Below are 17656 nucleotides of genomic sequence, written 5' to 3' on the forward strand. Positions count from 1 at the left end.
GCTGTCCAGTTTCCCAGCACCACTTGCTCAAGAGACTGTCTTTATGCCACTAGATATTCTTCCCTGCTCTGTGAAAGATTAGTTGGCCATACGTTTGTGGGTCCATGTCTGGGTTCTCTATTCTGTTCCATTGTTCTGACTGTCTGTTCAAGTGCCGGTACCATATTGTCTTGATGATTACAGCTTTGTAGTATAGGTTGAAGTCTGGGATTGTGATGCCTCCTGCTTTAGTTTTCTTTTTCAAGATTTCTTTGGCTCTTCGAGGCCTTTTCTGGTTCCATACACATTTTAGGATTATATGTTCTAGCTCTGTGAAGAATGCTGGTGTTACTTTGATAGGGATTGCATTGAATATGTAGATGGCTTTGGGTGGTATCGACATTTTAACAATATTTGTTCTTCATATCCAGGAGCATGGAATCTTTTTTTTTCCATTTTTTTTGTGTCTTCTTCAATTTCTTTCATAAGCTTTCTATGGTTTTCAGTATATACATTTTTCACCTATTTGGTTAGATGTATTCCTAGGTATTTTGTGGCTTTTTGTGCAACTGTAAGTGGGACCGAGTCCTTGATTTCTCTTTCTGTTGCTTCATTGTTGGTGTATAGGAATGCAACCGATTTCTGCGCATTGATTTCATATCCTGCAACTTTGCCGAATTCAGGAATCCATTCTAGCAGTTTTTTGGTGGCATCTTTGGGGTTTTCCATATAGAGTATCGTATCATCTGCGAAGAGGGAAAGTTTGACCTCCTCCCGGCTGTTTTGGATACCTTTTATTTCTTTGTGTTGTCTGATTGCAGAGGCTAAGACTCCCAATACTATGTTGAGTAACAGTGGCGAGAGCGGACATCCCTCTCTTGTTCCGACCTTAGAGGGGAAACTCCCATTTTTCCCCACTGAGGATGATATTAGCATTGGGTTGTTAATATATGGCTTTTATGATCTCGAGGTAGGCTCCTTCTCTCCCTCCTTTCTTGAGGGTTTTTATCAAGAAAGGATGCTGTATTTTGTCAAATGCTTTCTCTGCATCTATTGAGAGGGTCATATGGTTCTTGCCCTTTCTTTTGTTGATGTGATGAATCACATTAATTGTTTTGCAGATATGGAACCAGCCCCGCATCCCAGGTATAAATCCCGCTTGGTCGTGGTGAGTAATACTTTTCATGTATTGTTGGATCCAGTTAGCTAATATCTTGTTGAGAATTTTTGCATCCATGTTCCTCAGGGAACGTTGTCTATAGTTCTCCTTTTTAGTGGGGTCTCTGACTGGTTTTGGAATCAAGGTAGTGCTGGCTTCATAGAAAGAGTTTGCAAGTTTTCCTTCCATTTCTATGTTTTGGAACAGTTTCAAGAGAATAGGTGCTAACTCTTCCTTAAATGTTTGGTAGAATATCCCCCTGGAAAGCCATCTGGCCCTGGACTCTTGTTTTTTGGCAGATTTGTGATTACTAATTCAATTTCCTTACTGGTTATTGGTCTGTTCAAATTTTCTATTTCTTCCTGTTTCAGTGTTGGTAGTGTATATGTTTCTAGGAATTTGTCCATTTCTTCCAGATTGCCCATTTCATTGGCATATAATTGCTCATACTATTCTCTTGTTATTGTTTTTATTTCTGCTGTGTTGGTTGTGATCTCTCCTCTTTCATTCTTGATTTTATTTATTTTGACCCTTTCCTTTTTTTCTTTTTTGACCAGACTTGCTAGTGGTTTATCAATTTTGTTAATTCTTTCAAGGCACCAGATTCTGGCTTGATTGATCTGTTCTACTGGTATTTTTCTGTTTTTTGTTTGTTTGTTTGTTTGTTTGTTTTGATAGCATTAATTTCTGCTGTAATCTTTAGTATTTCCTGTCTTCTGCTGGTTTGGGGTTTTATTTGCTGTTCTTTTTCCCGCTCCTTAAGGCGTAAGGTTAGGTTGTGTATCTAAGATCTTTCTTCCTTCTTTAGGAAGGCCTGGATTGCTATATATTTTCCTCTTATAACCACCTTTGTTGTGTCCCAATGGCTTTGGGTTGTGGTGTTATCCCTTTCATTGACTTCCATATACTTTTCAATTTCCTCTTTAACTGCTTGGTTGGCTCATTCATTCTTTAGTAGGATGTTCTTCAGTCTCCAAGTATGTGTTACCTTTCCCAATATTTTCTTGTGGTTGATTTCGAGTTTCATAATGTTGTGGTCTGAAAATATGCACGATATGATCTCAATCTTTTTGTACTTACTTAGGACTGATTTATGTCCCAGTATATGGTCTATTCTGGAGAATGTTCCATGTGCACTGGAGAAGAAAGTATATTCTGCTTGTTTAGGATGAAATGTTCTGAATATATCTGTTAAGTCCATCTGGTCCAGTGTGTCATTCAAAGCCATTGTTCCCTTGTTGATTTTTTTTTTTTTGATTAGATGACCTGTCCATTGCTGTGAGTGGGCTGTTGAAGTTTCCTACTATTATGGTATTACTATCGATGGGTTTTTTTATGTTTGTGATTAATGGATTTACACACTTGGGTGCTGTCACATTTGGCGCATAAATGTTTACAATTGTTAGGTCTTCTTGGTGGATAGACACCTTGATTATGACATAATGCCCTTCTGCATCTCTTGATACAGTCTTTATTTTAAAGTCTAGATTGTCTGATATAAGTATGGCTACTCTAGCTTTCTTTGGTTGACCATTAGCATGATAAATGGTTCTTCATCCCCTTATTTTCAATCTGAAGGTGTCTTTAGGTCTAAACTAGGTCTCCTGTAAAGAGCATATAGATGGACCTTGTTTTCTTATCCATTCTGTTACCCCATGCTTTTTGATTGGAGCATTGAGGCCACTGACATTTAGAGTGAGTACTGAAAGATATGAATTTATTGCCATTATGATGCTTGTACACTTGGAGTTTCTGTGGTGTTCTCTGCTCCTTTCTAATCTTTGTTGCTTTTGAGATATATATATATATATATATATATATATATATATATATATATATATGCATATATATGTATGTATGTATGTATATATTTTTTCAACTTTTCTTCCCTCAGAAAGTCCCCCTTAAAATTTCTTGCAGGGCTGGTTTAGTGGTCACAAATTCCTTTAATTTTTGTTTGTCTGGGAAACTTTTTCTCTCTCCTATTTTGAGTGACAGCCTTGTTGGATAAAGAATTCTTGGCTGCATTTATTTTTTTATTTTATTTGTTTAATGTTTATTTTTGCAGAGAGAGAGAGAGAGAGACAGAGACAGAGCATGAGCAGAGGAGGGGCAGAGAGAGAGGGAGACACAGAATCCGAAGCAGGCTCCAGGCTCTGAGCTGTCAGCACAGATCCCTTCACGGGGCTCGGACTCACAGACCACGAGATCATGACCAGAGCTGAAATCGGATGCCTAACCGACTGAGCCACCCAGGTCCCCCTGCATATTTTTCTGATTCAGCACCCTGAATATATCCCGCCACTGCTTTATGGCCTGCCAAGTTTCTGTGGATAGGTCTGCTGCAAACCTGATATGTCTTCCCTTTCAGGTCAGGGAACATTTTTTTTTCCCTTGCTGCTTTCATGATTCTCACCTAGCCTGAGTATTTTGTGAATTTGACTATGATAAGCCTTGTTGATGGTCGGTTTTGTTGAATCTAATGGGGGTCCTCTATGCTTCCTGGATTTTGATGTCTGTGTCTTTCCCCAGGTTTCGTAAATGTTTTCCGCTATGATTTGCGCACATAAACCTAATACCCCTATATCTCTCTCTTCCACTTCTGGGACCCCTATGATTCTGATGTTGTTCCTTTTTAATGAGTCACTGGTTTCTCTGATTAAATTGTGCTCTTTTGCCTTAAGCTCCCTCTTTTTTTTCTGCTTCGTTATTCTTTATAATTTTGTCCTCTATATCGCGGATTCTCTGTTCTGCCTTGTCCATCCTTGCCACCACTGAATCCATCCGTGATTGCAGCTCAGTTATAGTATTTTTAATTTCATTCTAGCTATTTTTTACTTCTTTTATCTCTGCAGAAAGGGATTCTAATCTATTTTCGACCCCAGCTAATATTCTTATTATCGTGAATTTAAATTCTGGTTCAGACATCTTGCTTGTACCTGTGTTGGTTAAATCCCTGGCTGTCGTTTATTCATGCTCTTTCTTTTGGGGTAAATTCCTACTGAATTCTGTGGTTTGGGTTGTGCAGACTGTTGTGTTAGTCCTCCAATCAGTGTTCTAGGTGTGTAGGATGGTTTCGTGTTGGCCTGGTTGTATTTCATGGATGGGAGACACACACAAAACTTCCATGCTGTTCCGCCATCTTGGCCTCTCCCCCCATTCACAAATATTTTATTTTATTTTATTTATTTTTTTTTTATTTATTTTTGGGACAGAGAGAGACAGAGCATGAACGGAACGGGGGAGGGGCAGAGAGAGAGAGAGACACAGATCAGAAACAGGCTCCAGGCTCCGAGCCGTCAGCCCGGAGCCTGACGCGGGGCTCGAACTCACGGACCGCGAGATCGTGACCTGGCTGAAGTCAGACGCTTAACTGACTGCGCCACCCAGGCGCCCCAACACAAATATTTTAAAAACTTATCTCAGGGTGCCTGAGTAGCTCAGTCGGTTAAGCATCCAACTTAGGCTCAGGTCATGATCTCACAGTATATGAGTTTAAGCCCCACGTGTTGTTCGCATTAGGTTCACCACTGTCAGTGCAGAGCTTGCTTCAGATCCTTTCTCCCTCTCTCTCTGCCCCTGCCCTGCTGGCTTCCTTGGTCTCTCTTAAAAATAAACAGTTAAAAATAATTATCTCAATAGATGTGAAATAAACATCTTTTAACATTCCATATTCATTCATGACAGAACTTAGAAAACTAGTATTATAAGGGAACTTGCTTAATATACTTGTAGCAGAAAGACCCTAAGTGACCCCATAATATCTGTCCTTTAGTGTTGTCACCTTTTGTTTATAATTCTTTTCTCTTAAGATCTGTGACTTGACTCTAGCTATTAGAATATGGCAAATGTAGGGGCGCCTGGGTGGCGCAGTCGGTTAAGCGTTCGACTTCAGCCAGGTCACGATCTCACAGTCCGTGAGTTCGAGCCCCGCGTCAGGCTCTGGGCTGATGGCTTGGAGCCTGGAGCCTGTTTCCGATTCTGTGTCTCCCTCTCTCTCTGCCCCTCCCACGTTCATGCTCTGTCTCTCTCTGTCCCAAAAATAAATAAAAAACGTTGAAAAAAAATTTAGAATATGGCAAATGTAAAGGAAGGTTGCAGACATAATTCAGTTAATTCAGAGTCAGTCAAAAGAGGATTATGCTAGGCAAACCTGATCTAATCACGTGAACACCCTCCAAGGAGGACTGAGCCTTCTCTGAAGTGACATTCTCCTTGCTGGCCTCCTAAACTAAGTGGCTGTATTGAGGAAGTCTACGTGGCCAAGAACAAGGAACAGCCTTGCTCTAGGCTGAATATTTGTGTCCCCACTCACCCGAATACATGTGTTAACTCTTAATGTTCATCGTGATAGTATTTAGAAGTGGGGGATTTGGGAAATGATGAAGTCACGAAGGTGGAGCCCTCCTGAATGGGATTAGTGCCCTTATGAAGGAGGGCTGTGAGAGCTCCCTTGGCCCTGCGCCAAGCAGGAAGACCAGAGTCCATGAACCAGGAAGCAGGCCGTCACTGTACACTGAATCTGCCAGTGCCTTAATTTTGTACTTCCCAGCCTCCAGAAGGGTGGAAATAAAACTTTCTTTTTCATAATCCTATGGCATTTTGTTAGAGCAGCCAAAAGGACTAAGACAAGTGTCTGGGAACGCTTAGGACCTAAGCCTCCAACTAGCCTCCAACTAGCAAAGAGCTGTGGAAATGAGTCCAGTCATACAGTCACAAGGAAATTCTCTTAAAAACAAACTCAATGGGCTTGGAAGCAGATTCTTCCCCATTGAAGCACCCAAATGGGGAAGCGTAGTCTAGCAGACACCTTGGCTACAGCCTTGTGAGAACCTGAACAAAGGACCCAGCTAAGCCATTGCTTAGCTTCTGGCCCATAAAAATGTGAGATAAATGTGTGTGGCTTTAAGGCGCTGTGTTGATGGTGATCTGTTGTAAACGGCAAGAGCAAACTAAGAGACTAATAAGACATAAACTTTTAAAAACCCCACTATCTACATAGTTATAGGAAACTACTTTTACATGTTGCAATTTCAAGAAGACATGAACACTCACTATCCTCACATTTACTCAACATCATTCTTATAGTAGGAAACAAAAAAAAAATGAAAGCTCTAGGAATTGGAAACAAAAATGCCACTATTTATAGATTATATGTCGCTGCATGTACCAAATACAAAGGAATCTGCAGATAAAACACTCGAGTAAGAAACAATATATTGTGGGGAATAAGCTTAGACAATTAAAAGACTAAGTGTTTGGAAAAATCAGTATAAGAAATGTCTTTCCTTACAAACCGTTGACCGATTCGATGCAATTCCAATGAGAAACAGCTTTGGAGAGCTTGCCAAGTTGATTATAAAAGACCTGTGGAGCCCTTCCTTCCTTTCTTCTTTCTCATCCCCAACACTTTAGTTCCCAGTCCTAGAAACAGAGGCATGGAGTTGGGGTCCAGAGTGAGGTGTTGGAGCTTAGAATGGGAAGGCATTACGTGCGGTAAGGTCACCCTGCACCGTGTTGGAGCTCAAGTGACAGCATCCCTGAAAAGTGAATGGTATAGAATAATGAAGTATCACAGACTCAACAGGGTAGGGAGGCATCTGCACAGGGGAAGAATAGCCCAGTGTGGGTTTTCAGAACCTGCAGGGGGCAAATCATCTGCAGAAGACGTAGCCTGGCACAGGGTGTCTGAGAAAGGAGATATTTACGTATCTCAAAGTACTTCCCCATAAAATACTAAATAATTGGAAAGTGGAAAGTTAACATTCCAGGCGAGAAACCTGGCAGATACTACCTCCGGTGGCCAACATTAACATCACCAGTATGGGGACAATTCAAAATTGTAGGTCACATGATAGGATGCAAAGAGTAGGTTGTAGTGATACTCTTGCTAAACATGTATGGTCTGAATTTTACCATAAGGAAACCTAAGAAAAATCCACGTTGAAAGACATTCCACATTACTGGAATTTACTCGTCAAAAGGTTAAAAGTCATGAAAGTCAAGGAAAGACAAAGGAACTGTTCTAGAGTGAAAGAGACTAAGACATACAACTGAATTCAATACATGGCTCTGAACAGGACCTTCCTTGGTATAACGTATACTACAGATAAGTGACCAAACTTAAAAAGAATTATGAGGGGGCGCCTGGGTGGCTCAGTGGGTTAGACGTCCGACTTCAGCCCAGGTCACGATCTCACGGTCCGTGAGTTCGAGCCCCGCGTCGGGCTCTGGGCTGATGGCTCAGAGCCTGGAGCCTGCTTCTGATTCTGTGTCTCCCTCTCTCTCTGCCCCTCCCCCGTTCATGCTCTGTCTCACTCTGTCTCAAAAATAAATAAACGTTAAAAAAAAAAAGAATTATGAGGAATAAATGATAGAATTATACTTAACCCTTGGACAAAACAGTTTTAATGGGTGCACTGACTGCACACAGATATTTTTTTCAGTACTGGAAATGTATTTTCTTTTATAATTTTCTTCATGGTATTTTTTTCTGTAGGTTTATTTTAAGAATAGAGTATGATACATATACAAAAGATTATTGGTAGTAGTAGTGGTTAAGTCTTTGGGGGTCAAAAGTTGTTCATGGCTTTTTGACTGTGGAGGGTGGGGTCAGAGCCCTTAACCCCATTGTTCAAGCATCCAGTGTATTAGAGTTAATGTTCTGATTGTGAAGGTTGTATGGTAGTTATGTGGAATGTACTGACTTGTAGGATTTAAATGCTACAGGAATCAGGCATCCCATTAGCAATTTACTTGCAAATGGCTTTGGGGCGGGGGGGGGGAGTTCTTTTTTTTTCTCTAATTTTTATTTTCTCTAACTTTGTTTCTAAAAAGCAAATCAAAAATAAATAAATAAATAACTAGAAAAGGTGAAAAGCCTTTGGCAAATCTTATTTCTCCATGTGGAAAGAGCTACGAATCAGTGTTTACAATTAAAATCATAGATAGGTTTTATGGCACTATAAAAAAAATGTAATATGTACAAACATTGTCAATAGCCACAGCAGGAATACATCAAAATAATGTCTAAATCTTTAGGCCCACATATAGTCATAAAAATTGGAAAATACAAAAAGCCATCCATGAACACTACTGAAGTATTAATGACAACTTGGTTGTTTGGGTGCTGTTCAAACCGCTGGTAGTGGAGCGGTCTGATGTATGTAAAACCCTCTAGTGCTGGTTTCCACGTACAAAATGTGCTTAAAAGTTAATGGGATGCCAAGAAACATAGTTTGAAATATTATAAAGATTTTCATTACACACATATGAAACAAAAACTTTTTCCTTTAATCAAGATTTTGCCGTATAGTGTGTTCAATTGGGAAGCAATGAAAATGTTTTGTAAGCATCCAGTAAATTTTTTCTATTTATTTTTCAAATTGTATAATTTTTTTGTTCAAAATCTGTACATATTCTCGTGGCGCTTTCCATACTGGATCTTGATTTAGAATTGAATCATCAGTAGATACTAAAGGATTTCTACAGGATCCTCATTCAAATTCGGTAGCAGCTGAAAAGGAAAAGAAAGAATTATTTTCTTTCTCCAAAATAATTTTCAACTACAAGTGATTAAAAAAAAAAAAAAAGAAGGGGCGCCTGGGTGGCGCAGTCGGTTAAGCGTCCGACTTCAACCAGGTCACGATCTCGCGGTCCGTGAGTTCGAGCCCCGCGTCAGGCTCTGGGTTGATGGCTCGGAGCCTGGAGCCTGTTTCCGATTCTGTGTCTCCCTCTCTCTCTGCCCCTTCCCCGTTCATGCTCTGTCTCTCTCTGTCCCAAAAATAAATAAAAAAACGTTGAAAAAAAAAATTAAAAAAAAAAAAAAAAAGAAGAAGAAAAGAAAAAAAAAGAAAAAGACAAAAAGAAAGTTGGGGCCTTTATGATGTTAAGAAAAATGAAAAATACCTATGTACAACTGCAATATGAAACCCAAGATTAGTATTAAATATATTTTGCTCAGGGTTGCACACTGAATTAATTGCTATTGTGGATACATATCAGAGTTTCTGGTTTTTTCATTACAAGGTGAAATTACAAGATGAGGACACAGTCCACCCTGAACAATCATAAACTATAAACTGAAAAATCAAACAGGCATTTCCAAACAGAGCCAAGTAAACAGATGTAAGTGACAGGTATAAAACACAGCACTACTGGAACATACGGAAGGGACATCCCAGTTTTGTGTCAATATTGTCTGCTCTTTGGTGAAGGTGATATGTCAGCTGATACCTGAAGGACAAGGAAAAAGTATGCTAGGTAGAGGGAAGAAGCACATACAAAGAGCTAGAAGTGAGGAAGAACACTTGTGCAATTATGAGTAGTTTAGTTTGACAAGGTGCTAGAGCAAAGCAGCAGAGTAGGGCAAATAGTGAGAGACAAGGCTGAATCATCTGGCAAGAAGCAAACTGATTTGGGTGTTTTCATTCCATGCTAAGGAATTTGAAGTTTTACCCGAGGGCAAAAGCAATGACAAAGTCAATGAGTGAAGATTGAAACCCGTTACCTGTCAAGTGACAGCTATATGACCTCTAATTACTTAACCAAGCATTACTAAGACGACTTTGGATTTTTGGGTCTTCTATCACTAGCAGAAACAACAATTTGATAAAGCACACCTTTTCTGAGACTTGTGCAGGTTGACAGTTCCACAGGGATGGCACCAGTGAAGGAAGATTGTCGCCAGAAATAATAACAGATATATAGACTTAGGGAGATTGAAAAAACTTCTTTAACGTTTATTTTTGAGAGAGAGACAAACCACAAGCGGGCAGGGGCACAGAGAGAGGGAGACACAGAATCTGAAGCAGGCTCCAGGCTCCGAGCTTTCAGCACAGAGCCCTCTGTGGGGCCTGAACCCACCTGAGCTGACATCAGTCGCCCAACCGACTGAGCCACCTGGGTGCCCCTAGACTTGTGGGAGATTTTAAAAGAGCTATGAAACATGAGGACTAAATGAGGAGGAATTGTGTTCTTCATTATGCTCATGCTTTTACATTTTTTATTAGATATGTACAAAAAATGTGAATGTAGTATCTATTATCCAAACAATGGAAAGGGATGACATTTACTATTTATAGTTTAGTTCAGAAATCAATGATATATAACTTCATACATTTTGGCAACATACCTTCTTCTAGTGCTCTGGTTATTCTTTTTCCAACTCCCGCTGCATCTGAAATAAGCCAAATATTATTTAGAATGTGTAAGGTAAACAAGACATGGTAAGAATTATATATAGCTTACGACATGTGGTCTTGAAATAATACTTGTAGAGATTAAACCAAAGTTAGGGATTGCTTAAATAGAAAAACTATCACATGAATAAAATAAATTCCTACCTATTTTATTTTAGTTTTAGATAACGGAGAACAGATACATACACACACACACACACACACACACACACACACACACACACACGTGTATATGTATACACGTGTATATGTATGTATAATACATATGTATTATATATATGTATACATATACACGTGTGTTTGTATACATATATATAATATGTGTATATTATATATATAATACATTATGTGTATTATACTAATACATATAATATGTGCATATTATATATATATGTATATATACATATATATATAATACTATTTAAGTGAATGTGATAAAAAGCACAATCAATATTGATCTATTGAATGTGTATAATCTCTGAAACGTGATGTTTGGTCTTACTGGTACAAAAAGTTTAAACAAGAATCATATTGTATACTGAATTATTACTTGGAAATGATTAGAAAAACTGCCATTTATGAAAGTTTAATCAGTTTTTTACCTTAATGAATAGTTCCTTAAAATGGGCTTTCCATTTTTTCACTTTTAGAAAAACAAAATTTGAAGGAATGCTTTTTGCTATTAATTTTTCAGGACTGACTCTTAAATACATATAAAATGAAAAAAGTGGGACTGTCTTACTGTCATGTGGAAATTCTACTGGCAAAAAATTGAGTAAAAATATTTTGCTATCTGTATTATGACTAAAACACTTACTTATTTTCATATGCACACAAAGATTTCAGAAAATCTCTTTGAAGAAAGGAAAAATAGAGGGTTACAACAGTTTTCAAAGTTAGCTTCTGATGTATAACTTTCTCCATTAGAGATAAGGAAAACAATATACAATTTTCAATTGTAACTTTGTTTCCTTTCTCCAAATTAGGACCAAGTTTTGAAACACTTGACTTATTAAAGTTATGGTTATCCACTTATGAAATGTGTACGAATATTTAAAACTATAGGTGACCCTTGAATAACACAGGGGTGGGGTACAGTCAAAAACCTGTATATAATTTTTCATCCCCCAAAACTTAATTACTAATAGCCTACTGTTGACTGGAAGCATTACCGGTAACATAAACAGCCGGTTCATACATGTTTCGTACAGTAGAATAAGCTAGGGCAAAAAATGACATTAAGAAAAATGGAAGGAAGAGGAAATACACTTACAGTACTGTACAGTATCCAAAAATAATCCATGTGTAAGTAAAGTAGACCCGCACAGTGCAAAACCATGTTGGTCAAGGGTCAACTGTATATTACAACTGTTCCTGTCTAGAATGTTCTTATTTAGATCTTTCTTAGACAAGGTAGCCTCTCCCTGAATGCCCCAAACAGGCTCCAAAATAGTGTACAGGACATAGTCAACACTGTGGTGATAAAGATTCCAATGTCTTTACAAATTTAGGTGTGAGGACAAATGTTTTGGCTGACATATTTCCCAATATTTTCAAAGACTGTTTTCCCTAATACCTTTTTTATAATTGAAGTATAGTTGACATACAATGTTACACTAGTTTTTCAGTATACAAATTCAGATTGGACAATTGTATACACTATGCTAAGCTTGCTACCATACGTGTAGTTACCCTCTGTCACCATACAACATTAATACAATATTATTGAGGATATTCCATATGCTGTATTCTTCATTCCTGTGACTTATTTACTTTATAACTGGAATTTGTACCTCTTACTCCCCTTCACCTATTTTGCCCATACCTCTCTACCCACCTCCCCTTTAGCAACCACCAATTTGTCCTCTGTAGTTATGATTCTGTTTGTTCACTTGTTTTGGTTTTTTTTTTTGTACTCCACATGTAAGTGAAATAAGATAGTATTTATTTGTCTCTCTCCGAATTATTTCACCTAGCATAATACCCTCTAGGTCTGTCAATGTTGTCACAAATGGCAAGATCTCATTCTTTTTGATAGCTGAGCTATATTTCATTGTATGCATATTACACATTGTCTTTATCCATTCATCTGTCCATGGACACTTAGGTTGCTTCCCTATTTTGGTTATCGCAAACAATGTTTCCATAAACATAGGGATGCATACAACTTTTCAAATTAGTGTTTTCATTTTCTTTGGGTAAATACGCAGCAGTGGAATTAATGAATATCTATTTTTAAGTTTTTGAGGAACCATAACACTTTTTTGACAGTAGCATTATATTCAGGCCTTATAAAATGAATGGGACAACATGACTATACCAGACTTATAAAATTAATAACTCAATACCAGATGATGGGAGAAGGCTTTATTCAAACAATTTTATATTACCATTAATAAATACGATATAAAATATAAACCTCGTTTTCTATATGACATGACTTAAGGAGCTACCAAGGTAATGTTGCATCTTTTCCCCAAAAGCTTTTTTCCTAAATATTTACCTTTGTGACCTTTATATTTTTATCTAAGTAAAAACTGTGTTTCGATGGTGAAAATAGCTTTCAAGTCCATGAATAAGAACACATGTGTACTTTTATGTATACCTTTCCATTGATCAGAAATATAAGAGGGTGAGAAAATTATACACAGAAAAACTATATATCAGCAAATTTTAATTCAAAGAACATTTTTAAAGGATTTTTAATTAGAAGGATTTTCTCATTAACTGTTAACATTCAAATATGGCCCATAGAAATCTAAGGTTCGGTTGGGGACACTGCAGGATTGAGGGACAAGGAAGTCACAGCCGTAGTCTCCATCTCTCCTTTAGTTAGACAGCTCTACTTCTCTCTGTTTTACACAATACAGTTTAATGCAAAAAGCAAAAAACAACGTTCTATTCTTTGAAAAAAATTATTTTGAAGGTATAAAAGTCACTAATTTAGTCAAAATCCCGAATTTTGCGTAATAGACAAATAGGGCTCAGAGAGAGTGTACTTTGCCTGAGGTCATGAAACCAACTAGATGCAGACCAGGAATACACTTGTGGTCTTACCAAGCCTAGAGTTCTATGCCAGTTACTTCCTCATAGTCAGGAAAAATACGTGTATTTTAAGTATGACTCAGAGAAAATGAATACATAAAACTTTGTCATGTGGTTCAGTAATGCTTAGGTATGAGGTACACAATAGTAGCTCTCTAACTAAATTACAAATTTTAAAGTCATGAATGAAAATAAAGGAACAGAAATTATGTTAACTTCTTTTAGTAGCAGTCAATTTTTAAGCACAACTTTTCTTTAATTTTTTTTAATGTTTATTTACTTTTGAGACAGAGAGAGACAGAGCATGAATGGGGGAGGGTCAGAGAGAGGGAGACACAGAATCTGAAACAGGCTCCAGGCTCTGAGCTGTCAGCACAGAGCCCGATGCGGGGCTCGAACTCACAGACCGCGAGATCATGACCTGAGCCGAAGTTGGCCGCTTAACCGACTGAGCCACCCAGGCGCGCCAAGCACAACTTTTTTAAACCACAGGACAGAGAACTTGAAAGAGAAAATCTTTAGGTGAAGCAAGCAAGCTGAAACTGAGGAAATTCTTCCTGAAAGCATTATTTATTCTTTCCAAAGAAAATTTGGTTTATCAACATCAATCAACCAATGAGTGAACCCATGGTGTGGTTATTTATAGCAAAATTTGAAACCCAACACAGATTTCTCTTTCCCATCTAGCATGCTTCTGCCTAACCTCTCATCATTCGTTGGTATGTACAAAAGACACAATTGACTTTATTAACAATTTAAATCCAGTCGGAAATTATAGGTGAATCTTCACTTCTCACATGTGGACTTATCTCTCTCTCCCTCCCGACGGGAAAGGAGACTTACCTAACAGGTGAATTTGGGAGAAGGAGCTAAGCAGTGCTTATGTGTTTCTGAATCTCCTCTTTGAAAAGATGTGCCTGCCCACAGTAACATGAATTTGGGTCTGCTCTCAGCTCTGTGGTAAGCACCCTGCCCCCGGGGTGGGTGTCAAGCATTTGTTTCCTCAATTTACAACTGTGTGGGGAAGTGCCCAATTTGGGAGGAAGCCCAATGTGGCTAACATAACCTAAATCATATCCTCCAATTTGTTAGTGTGTATTAGTAATAAAGCTACTAAGTTTATCTCCATCTCCCTGTCTCCTGTGTTCTGAATTTAGAAAGAAAAGACCAGGGTTACTTGACACCTACCCAGTGTCACCTGTCACAGCTCCACCGAGAAAAATGACTAGACAACACTTACAGAAACATTCTCTTCTTCCTTGACTTCATAACTAACGTACATTGTTCAAAAGCAACGCCCACTCGAAAGAGAGAAAAAGTTGATAGGAACCATTTTAGGAACAAACATGGAAAGTCAGACAAACTGAGGACACAGAGGAGTACATTCCAAATGAAAGAACATGAGAAAACCTAAGAAAACAACTAAGTGAAACAGAGATAAGTAATGTACCTCATAAAGAGTTCAAGGTAATGGTCATAAAGATGCTCAGTGAACTTGGGAGAAGAATGAATGGATCCAGTGATAACATCAACAAAGAGACAGAAAATATAAAAAAGAACCAATCAGATCTGAAGGATACAATAACAGAAATGACAAATACACTAGAGGGAATCAACAGCAGATAAGAATATGCAGAAGAACAGATCAACAATTTGCAAGACAGGGTAGTAGAAATCATCCAAGCGAAAAATAAAAAATAAAAAAAAAAATTAAAATGAGGCTAGGTTAAGGGACCTGTGTGACAACATCCAGTGTAATAATACTTGCATTCAAGGGCTTCCAGAAAAAGAAAAGAGAAAGGGGCAAAGAACTCATTTGAAGAAAAAAAGGTTTCATTTTAAAAATTCAAATATTTGCTTGATTTAGCTATTTATAAAATGCTCTACAATCACTCATCAAGATATTTTATAAAAATAGAAACAAAGGTGGTATAAGTCAAAAAAAAGGAAAAAGAAAAAAGAGTGCCATAAATAAGAAAGCAATTAAAGATGTATTCTCGTGTAAGAAAATAGCAAAATTTTAACTTAAAAGAGAAATTAATCTTTTTAGTGTTACAAGTTGATTTAATTCATAAAAAGGACTTACCATGGATTCTTTTTTTTTTTTTTTAAGTAGCCTCCATGCTTAGCGTAGAGCCCAATGCAGGACTTGGACTCATGACCCTGAGATCAAAACCTAAGCTGAGATCAAGAGTTAGACGCTGAACTGACTGAGCCACCCAGGCACCCCCATGGATTCTTTTAAATAGTAAACATTCATGTCGTTAAGTGTTTGGAGGACGAACATTCACTGACATACAGGGGTGCAAAAACTGGATTATAACAAAACGTTCAAATGTTTATGAACCACTGCCAACTGAAAATAAGTCCAAGCATCTAAGTGTACCTATGGTTAGCAGGCAATCACATTTACTTTCTAAAATCAAATTTAAATGAAAGCTTTTCAGGAAATTTTACATGGGTCAGTTTAGTTGTATTTACTGAATACAGTTAATACTAGGTGTCTCTTGTGGTGCATCTGTGTGGCTCAGTTGTTTTTAGTGTCCAAATCTTCATTTTGACTCAGGCCATGATCTCATGGTTTTGAGACAGAGCCCCACATTCAGCTCTGTGCTGAGCATGAAACCTGCTTGGGATTCTCTTTCTTCCTCTCCTTTTGCCCCTCCCCTGCATGCACTCACTCATTCTCTCAGTAAAATAAAATAAAAATAAGTATCTCTTAGAAATGAGAGATCAAGGGACTAATATTATATATATTATATATTATATTATAATATATATTATATACATTATATTAATATTATATATATAATATATTATATATATTATATTATATATATATATATATAATTTTACCTCAGTTCTTTCTTAGCACATATAATTATGACTTTTACTTCGTATGTATTAGTTACTTAAACAACTCAGAATTTCACCAAAATAAAAGTAACTATTATATCAGATATCTGAAACCCAAAGTAAAACAGATAATATAACTAACCTTCCACAAGGAAGTCTCTCAGTAGTCATATGACGGCCGTGGGTTCAAGGTAGGAATCACTAAGTTTCCTCCTGGAGTAAAGTTTCCATTGAGCACTAAATTATTTTCAAAATGTCCACAATAAGGTGGTTCCAGGCCTGGGCTCATAGTAAGGGTCCTGAGTAAAGTTTGGTGCTGCTGTCTCTCCACAAGAAGTTTTGTATTGCTCTCTGACAGTCTCTCATTAGTCCTGTGAAGATTAAAAAACACAAATACATTTTCTTTTTCCCTAAATCATTCCTAAATGACATACATTTTTTTAAGTTTCCATAATAGTAAATAGCATTTGCCATTGAACAGTGTTTTAGCACTGAACATGTGACAGAGCACACCTACTATCTAAAATTGTACTTTTAAAACTGTTCTAAAGAAATACTTTTGTTTCCAGGGGGATTCCTAACAATTCAAATTAGGGAAGGGAAATAAGTGGCTATCAGTGATGTACATGGCTTAACAAATAATACTTGCTGTCTTCTGGGATGGCTGTACTGACAGGATGCTTCAGGATACCATTATATATACACACTTATATTTAGTAAACCTGTTTACAGATATAAAACTAAACCATCCCTCAAAGACATTTTCAAGCATTTTCTTTCACCACTCTTGTACATTTCACTTATTATCTCAAAGAAACTGAGCATTTGACACTGAGGAATCATGAGACCAACAATCTCTAGGGGAGATAGTAGATGACAGACGTGTGATCAGAAAGAACTAAAACAGCTACAGAGGCAATTAGCTTATAACAGTTACCAAGGCACTGGAGGCAGAATCTGCCCTTTCTGTCTTCAGTCTTCCACATATCTCCCTTCCACCATGGTGCTCTTTTTAGCCATTTTGGGAATTATACTACCCTTCAGCCCTGTGTGAGTCTTTCTGTATTTCACCTGTATGCCTTTATGTAATGTAGAAAAAGCATAAAGGATAGTTTTTCTCAAGGCCCACTCTAGTAATCATACCAAAGATCACAATCAAGAGAATAAATGTACCAAGCTGCCAGGATGAATAGTAGTAGTAGTACTTGACCTTTTAGGTTAAAGATGTAATCTTCCAAAAAGAAACTCATCGGCATTTCTATTTAGGGTAATTCTGACAATCAATTTTATACTAATATGCTTCTAAATGAGAAAGCTTCAAACAATGCACTTAAAGACTAGCAGATCCGATCAATGGAAAATATACAGGGCGGGGGGTGTGGGAGGGGGTGGGGGAAGAGGTCTGTAAAACCGAAAA

The 17656-nt window shown here is 37.6% G+C and overlaps 1 protein-coding gene across 1 annotated transcript in view; it reads right to left on the reverse strand.

The window, feature by feature from the left end:
* Positions 1–8547: 8547 nt before the first annotated feature.
* LOC131496442 (ankyrin repeat domain-containing protein 26-like) overlaps positions 8548–17656 on the reverse strand; it is a gene marked incomplete at its 3' end in the record, with an annotated part of 62151 nt that continues 53042 nt past the window's right edge. The window contains 4 exon segments of the mRNA XM_058701991.1: positions 8548–8654; positions 10272–10295; positions 10298–10316; positions 16382–16610. Coding sequence (XP_058557974.1) covers positions 8548–8654; positions 10272–10295; positions 10298–10316; positions 16382–16610 — 379 coding nt within the window.

The sequence above is a fragment of the Neofelis nebulosa genome, chromosome 15 (assembly GCF_028018385.1).
Source record: "Neofelis nebulosa isolate mNeoNeb1 chromosome 15, mNeoNeb1.pri, whole genome shotgun sequence".
Taxonomy (NCBI): Eukaryota; Metazoa; Chordata; class Mammalia; order Carnivora; family Felidae; genus Neofelis; species Neofelis nebulosa.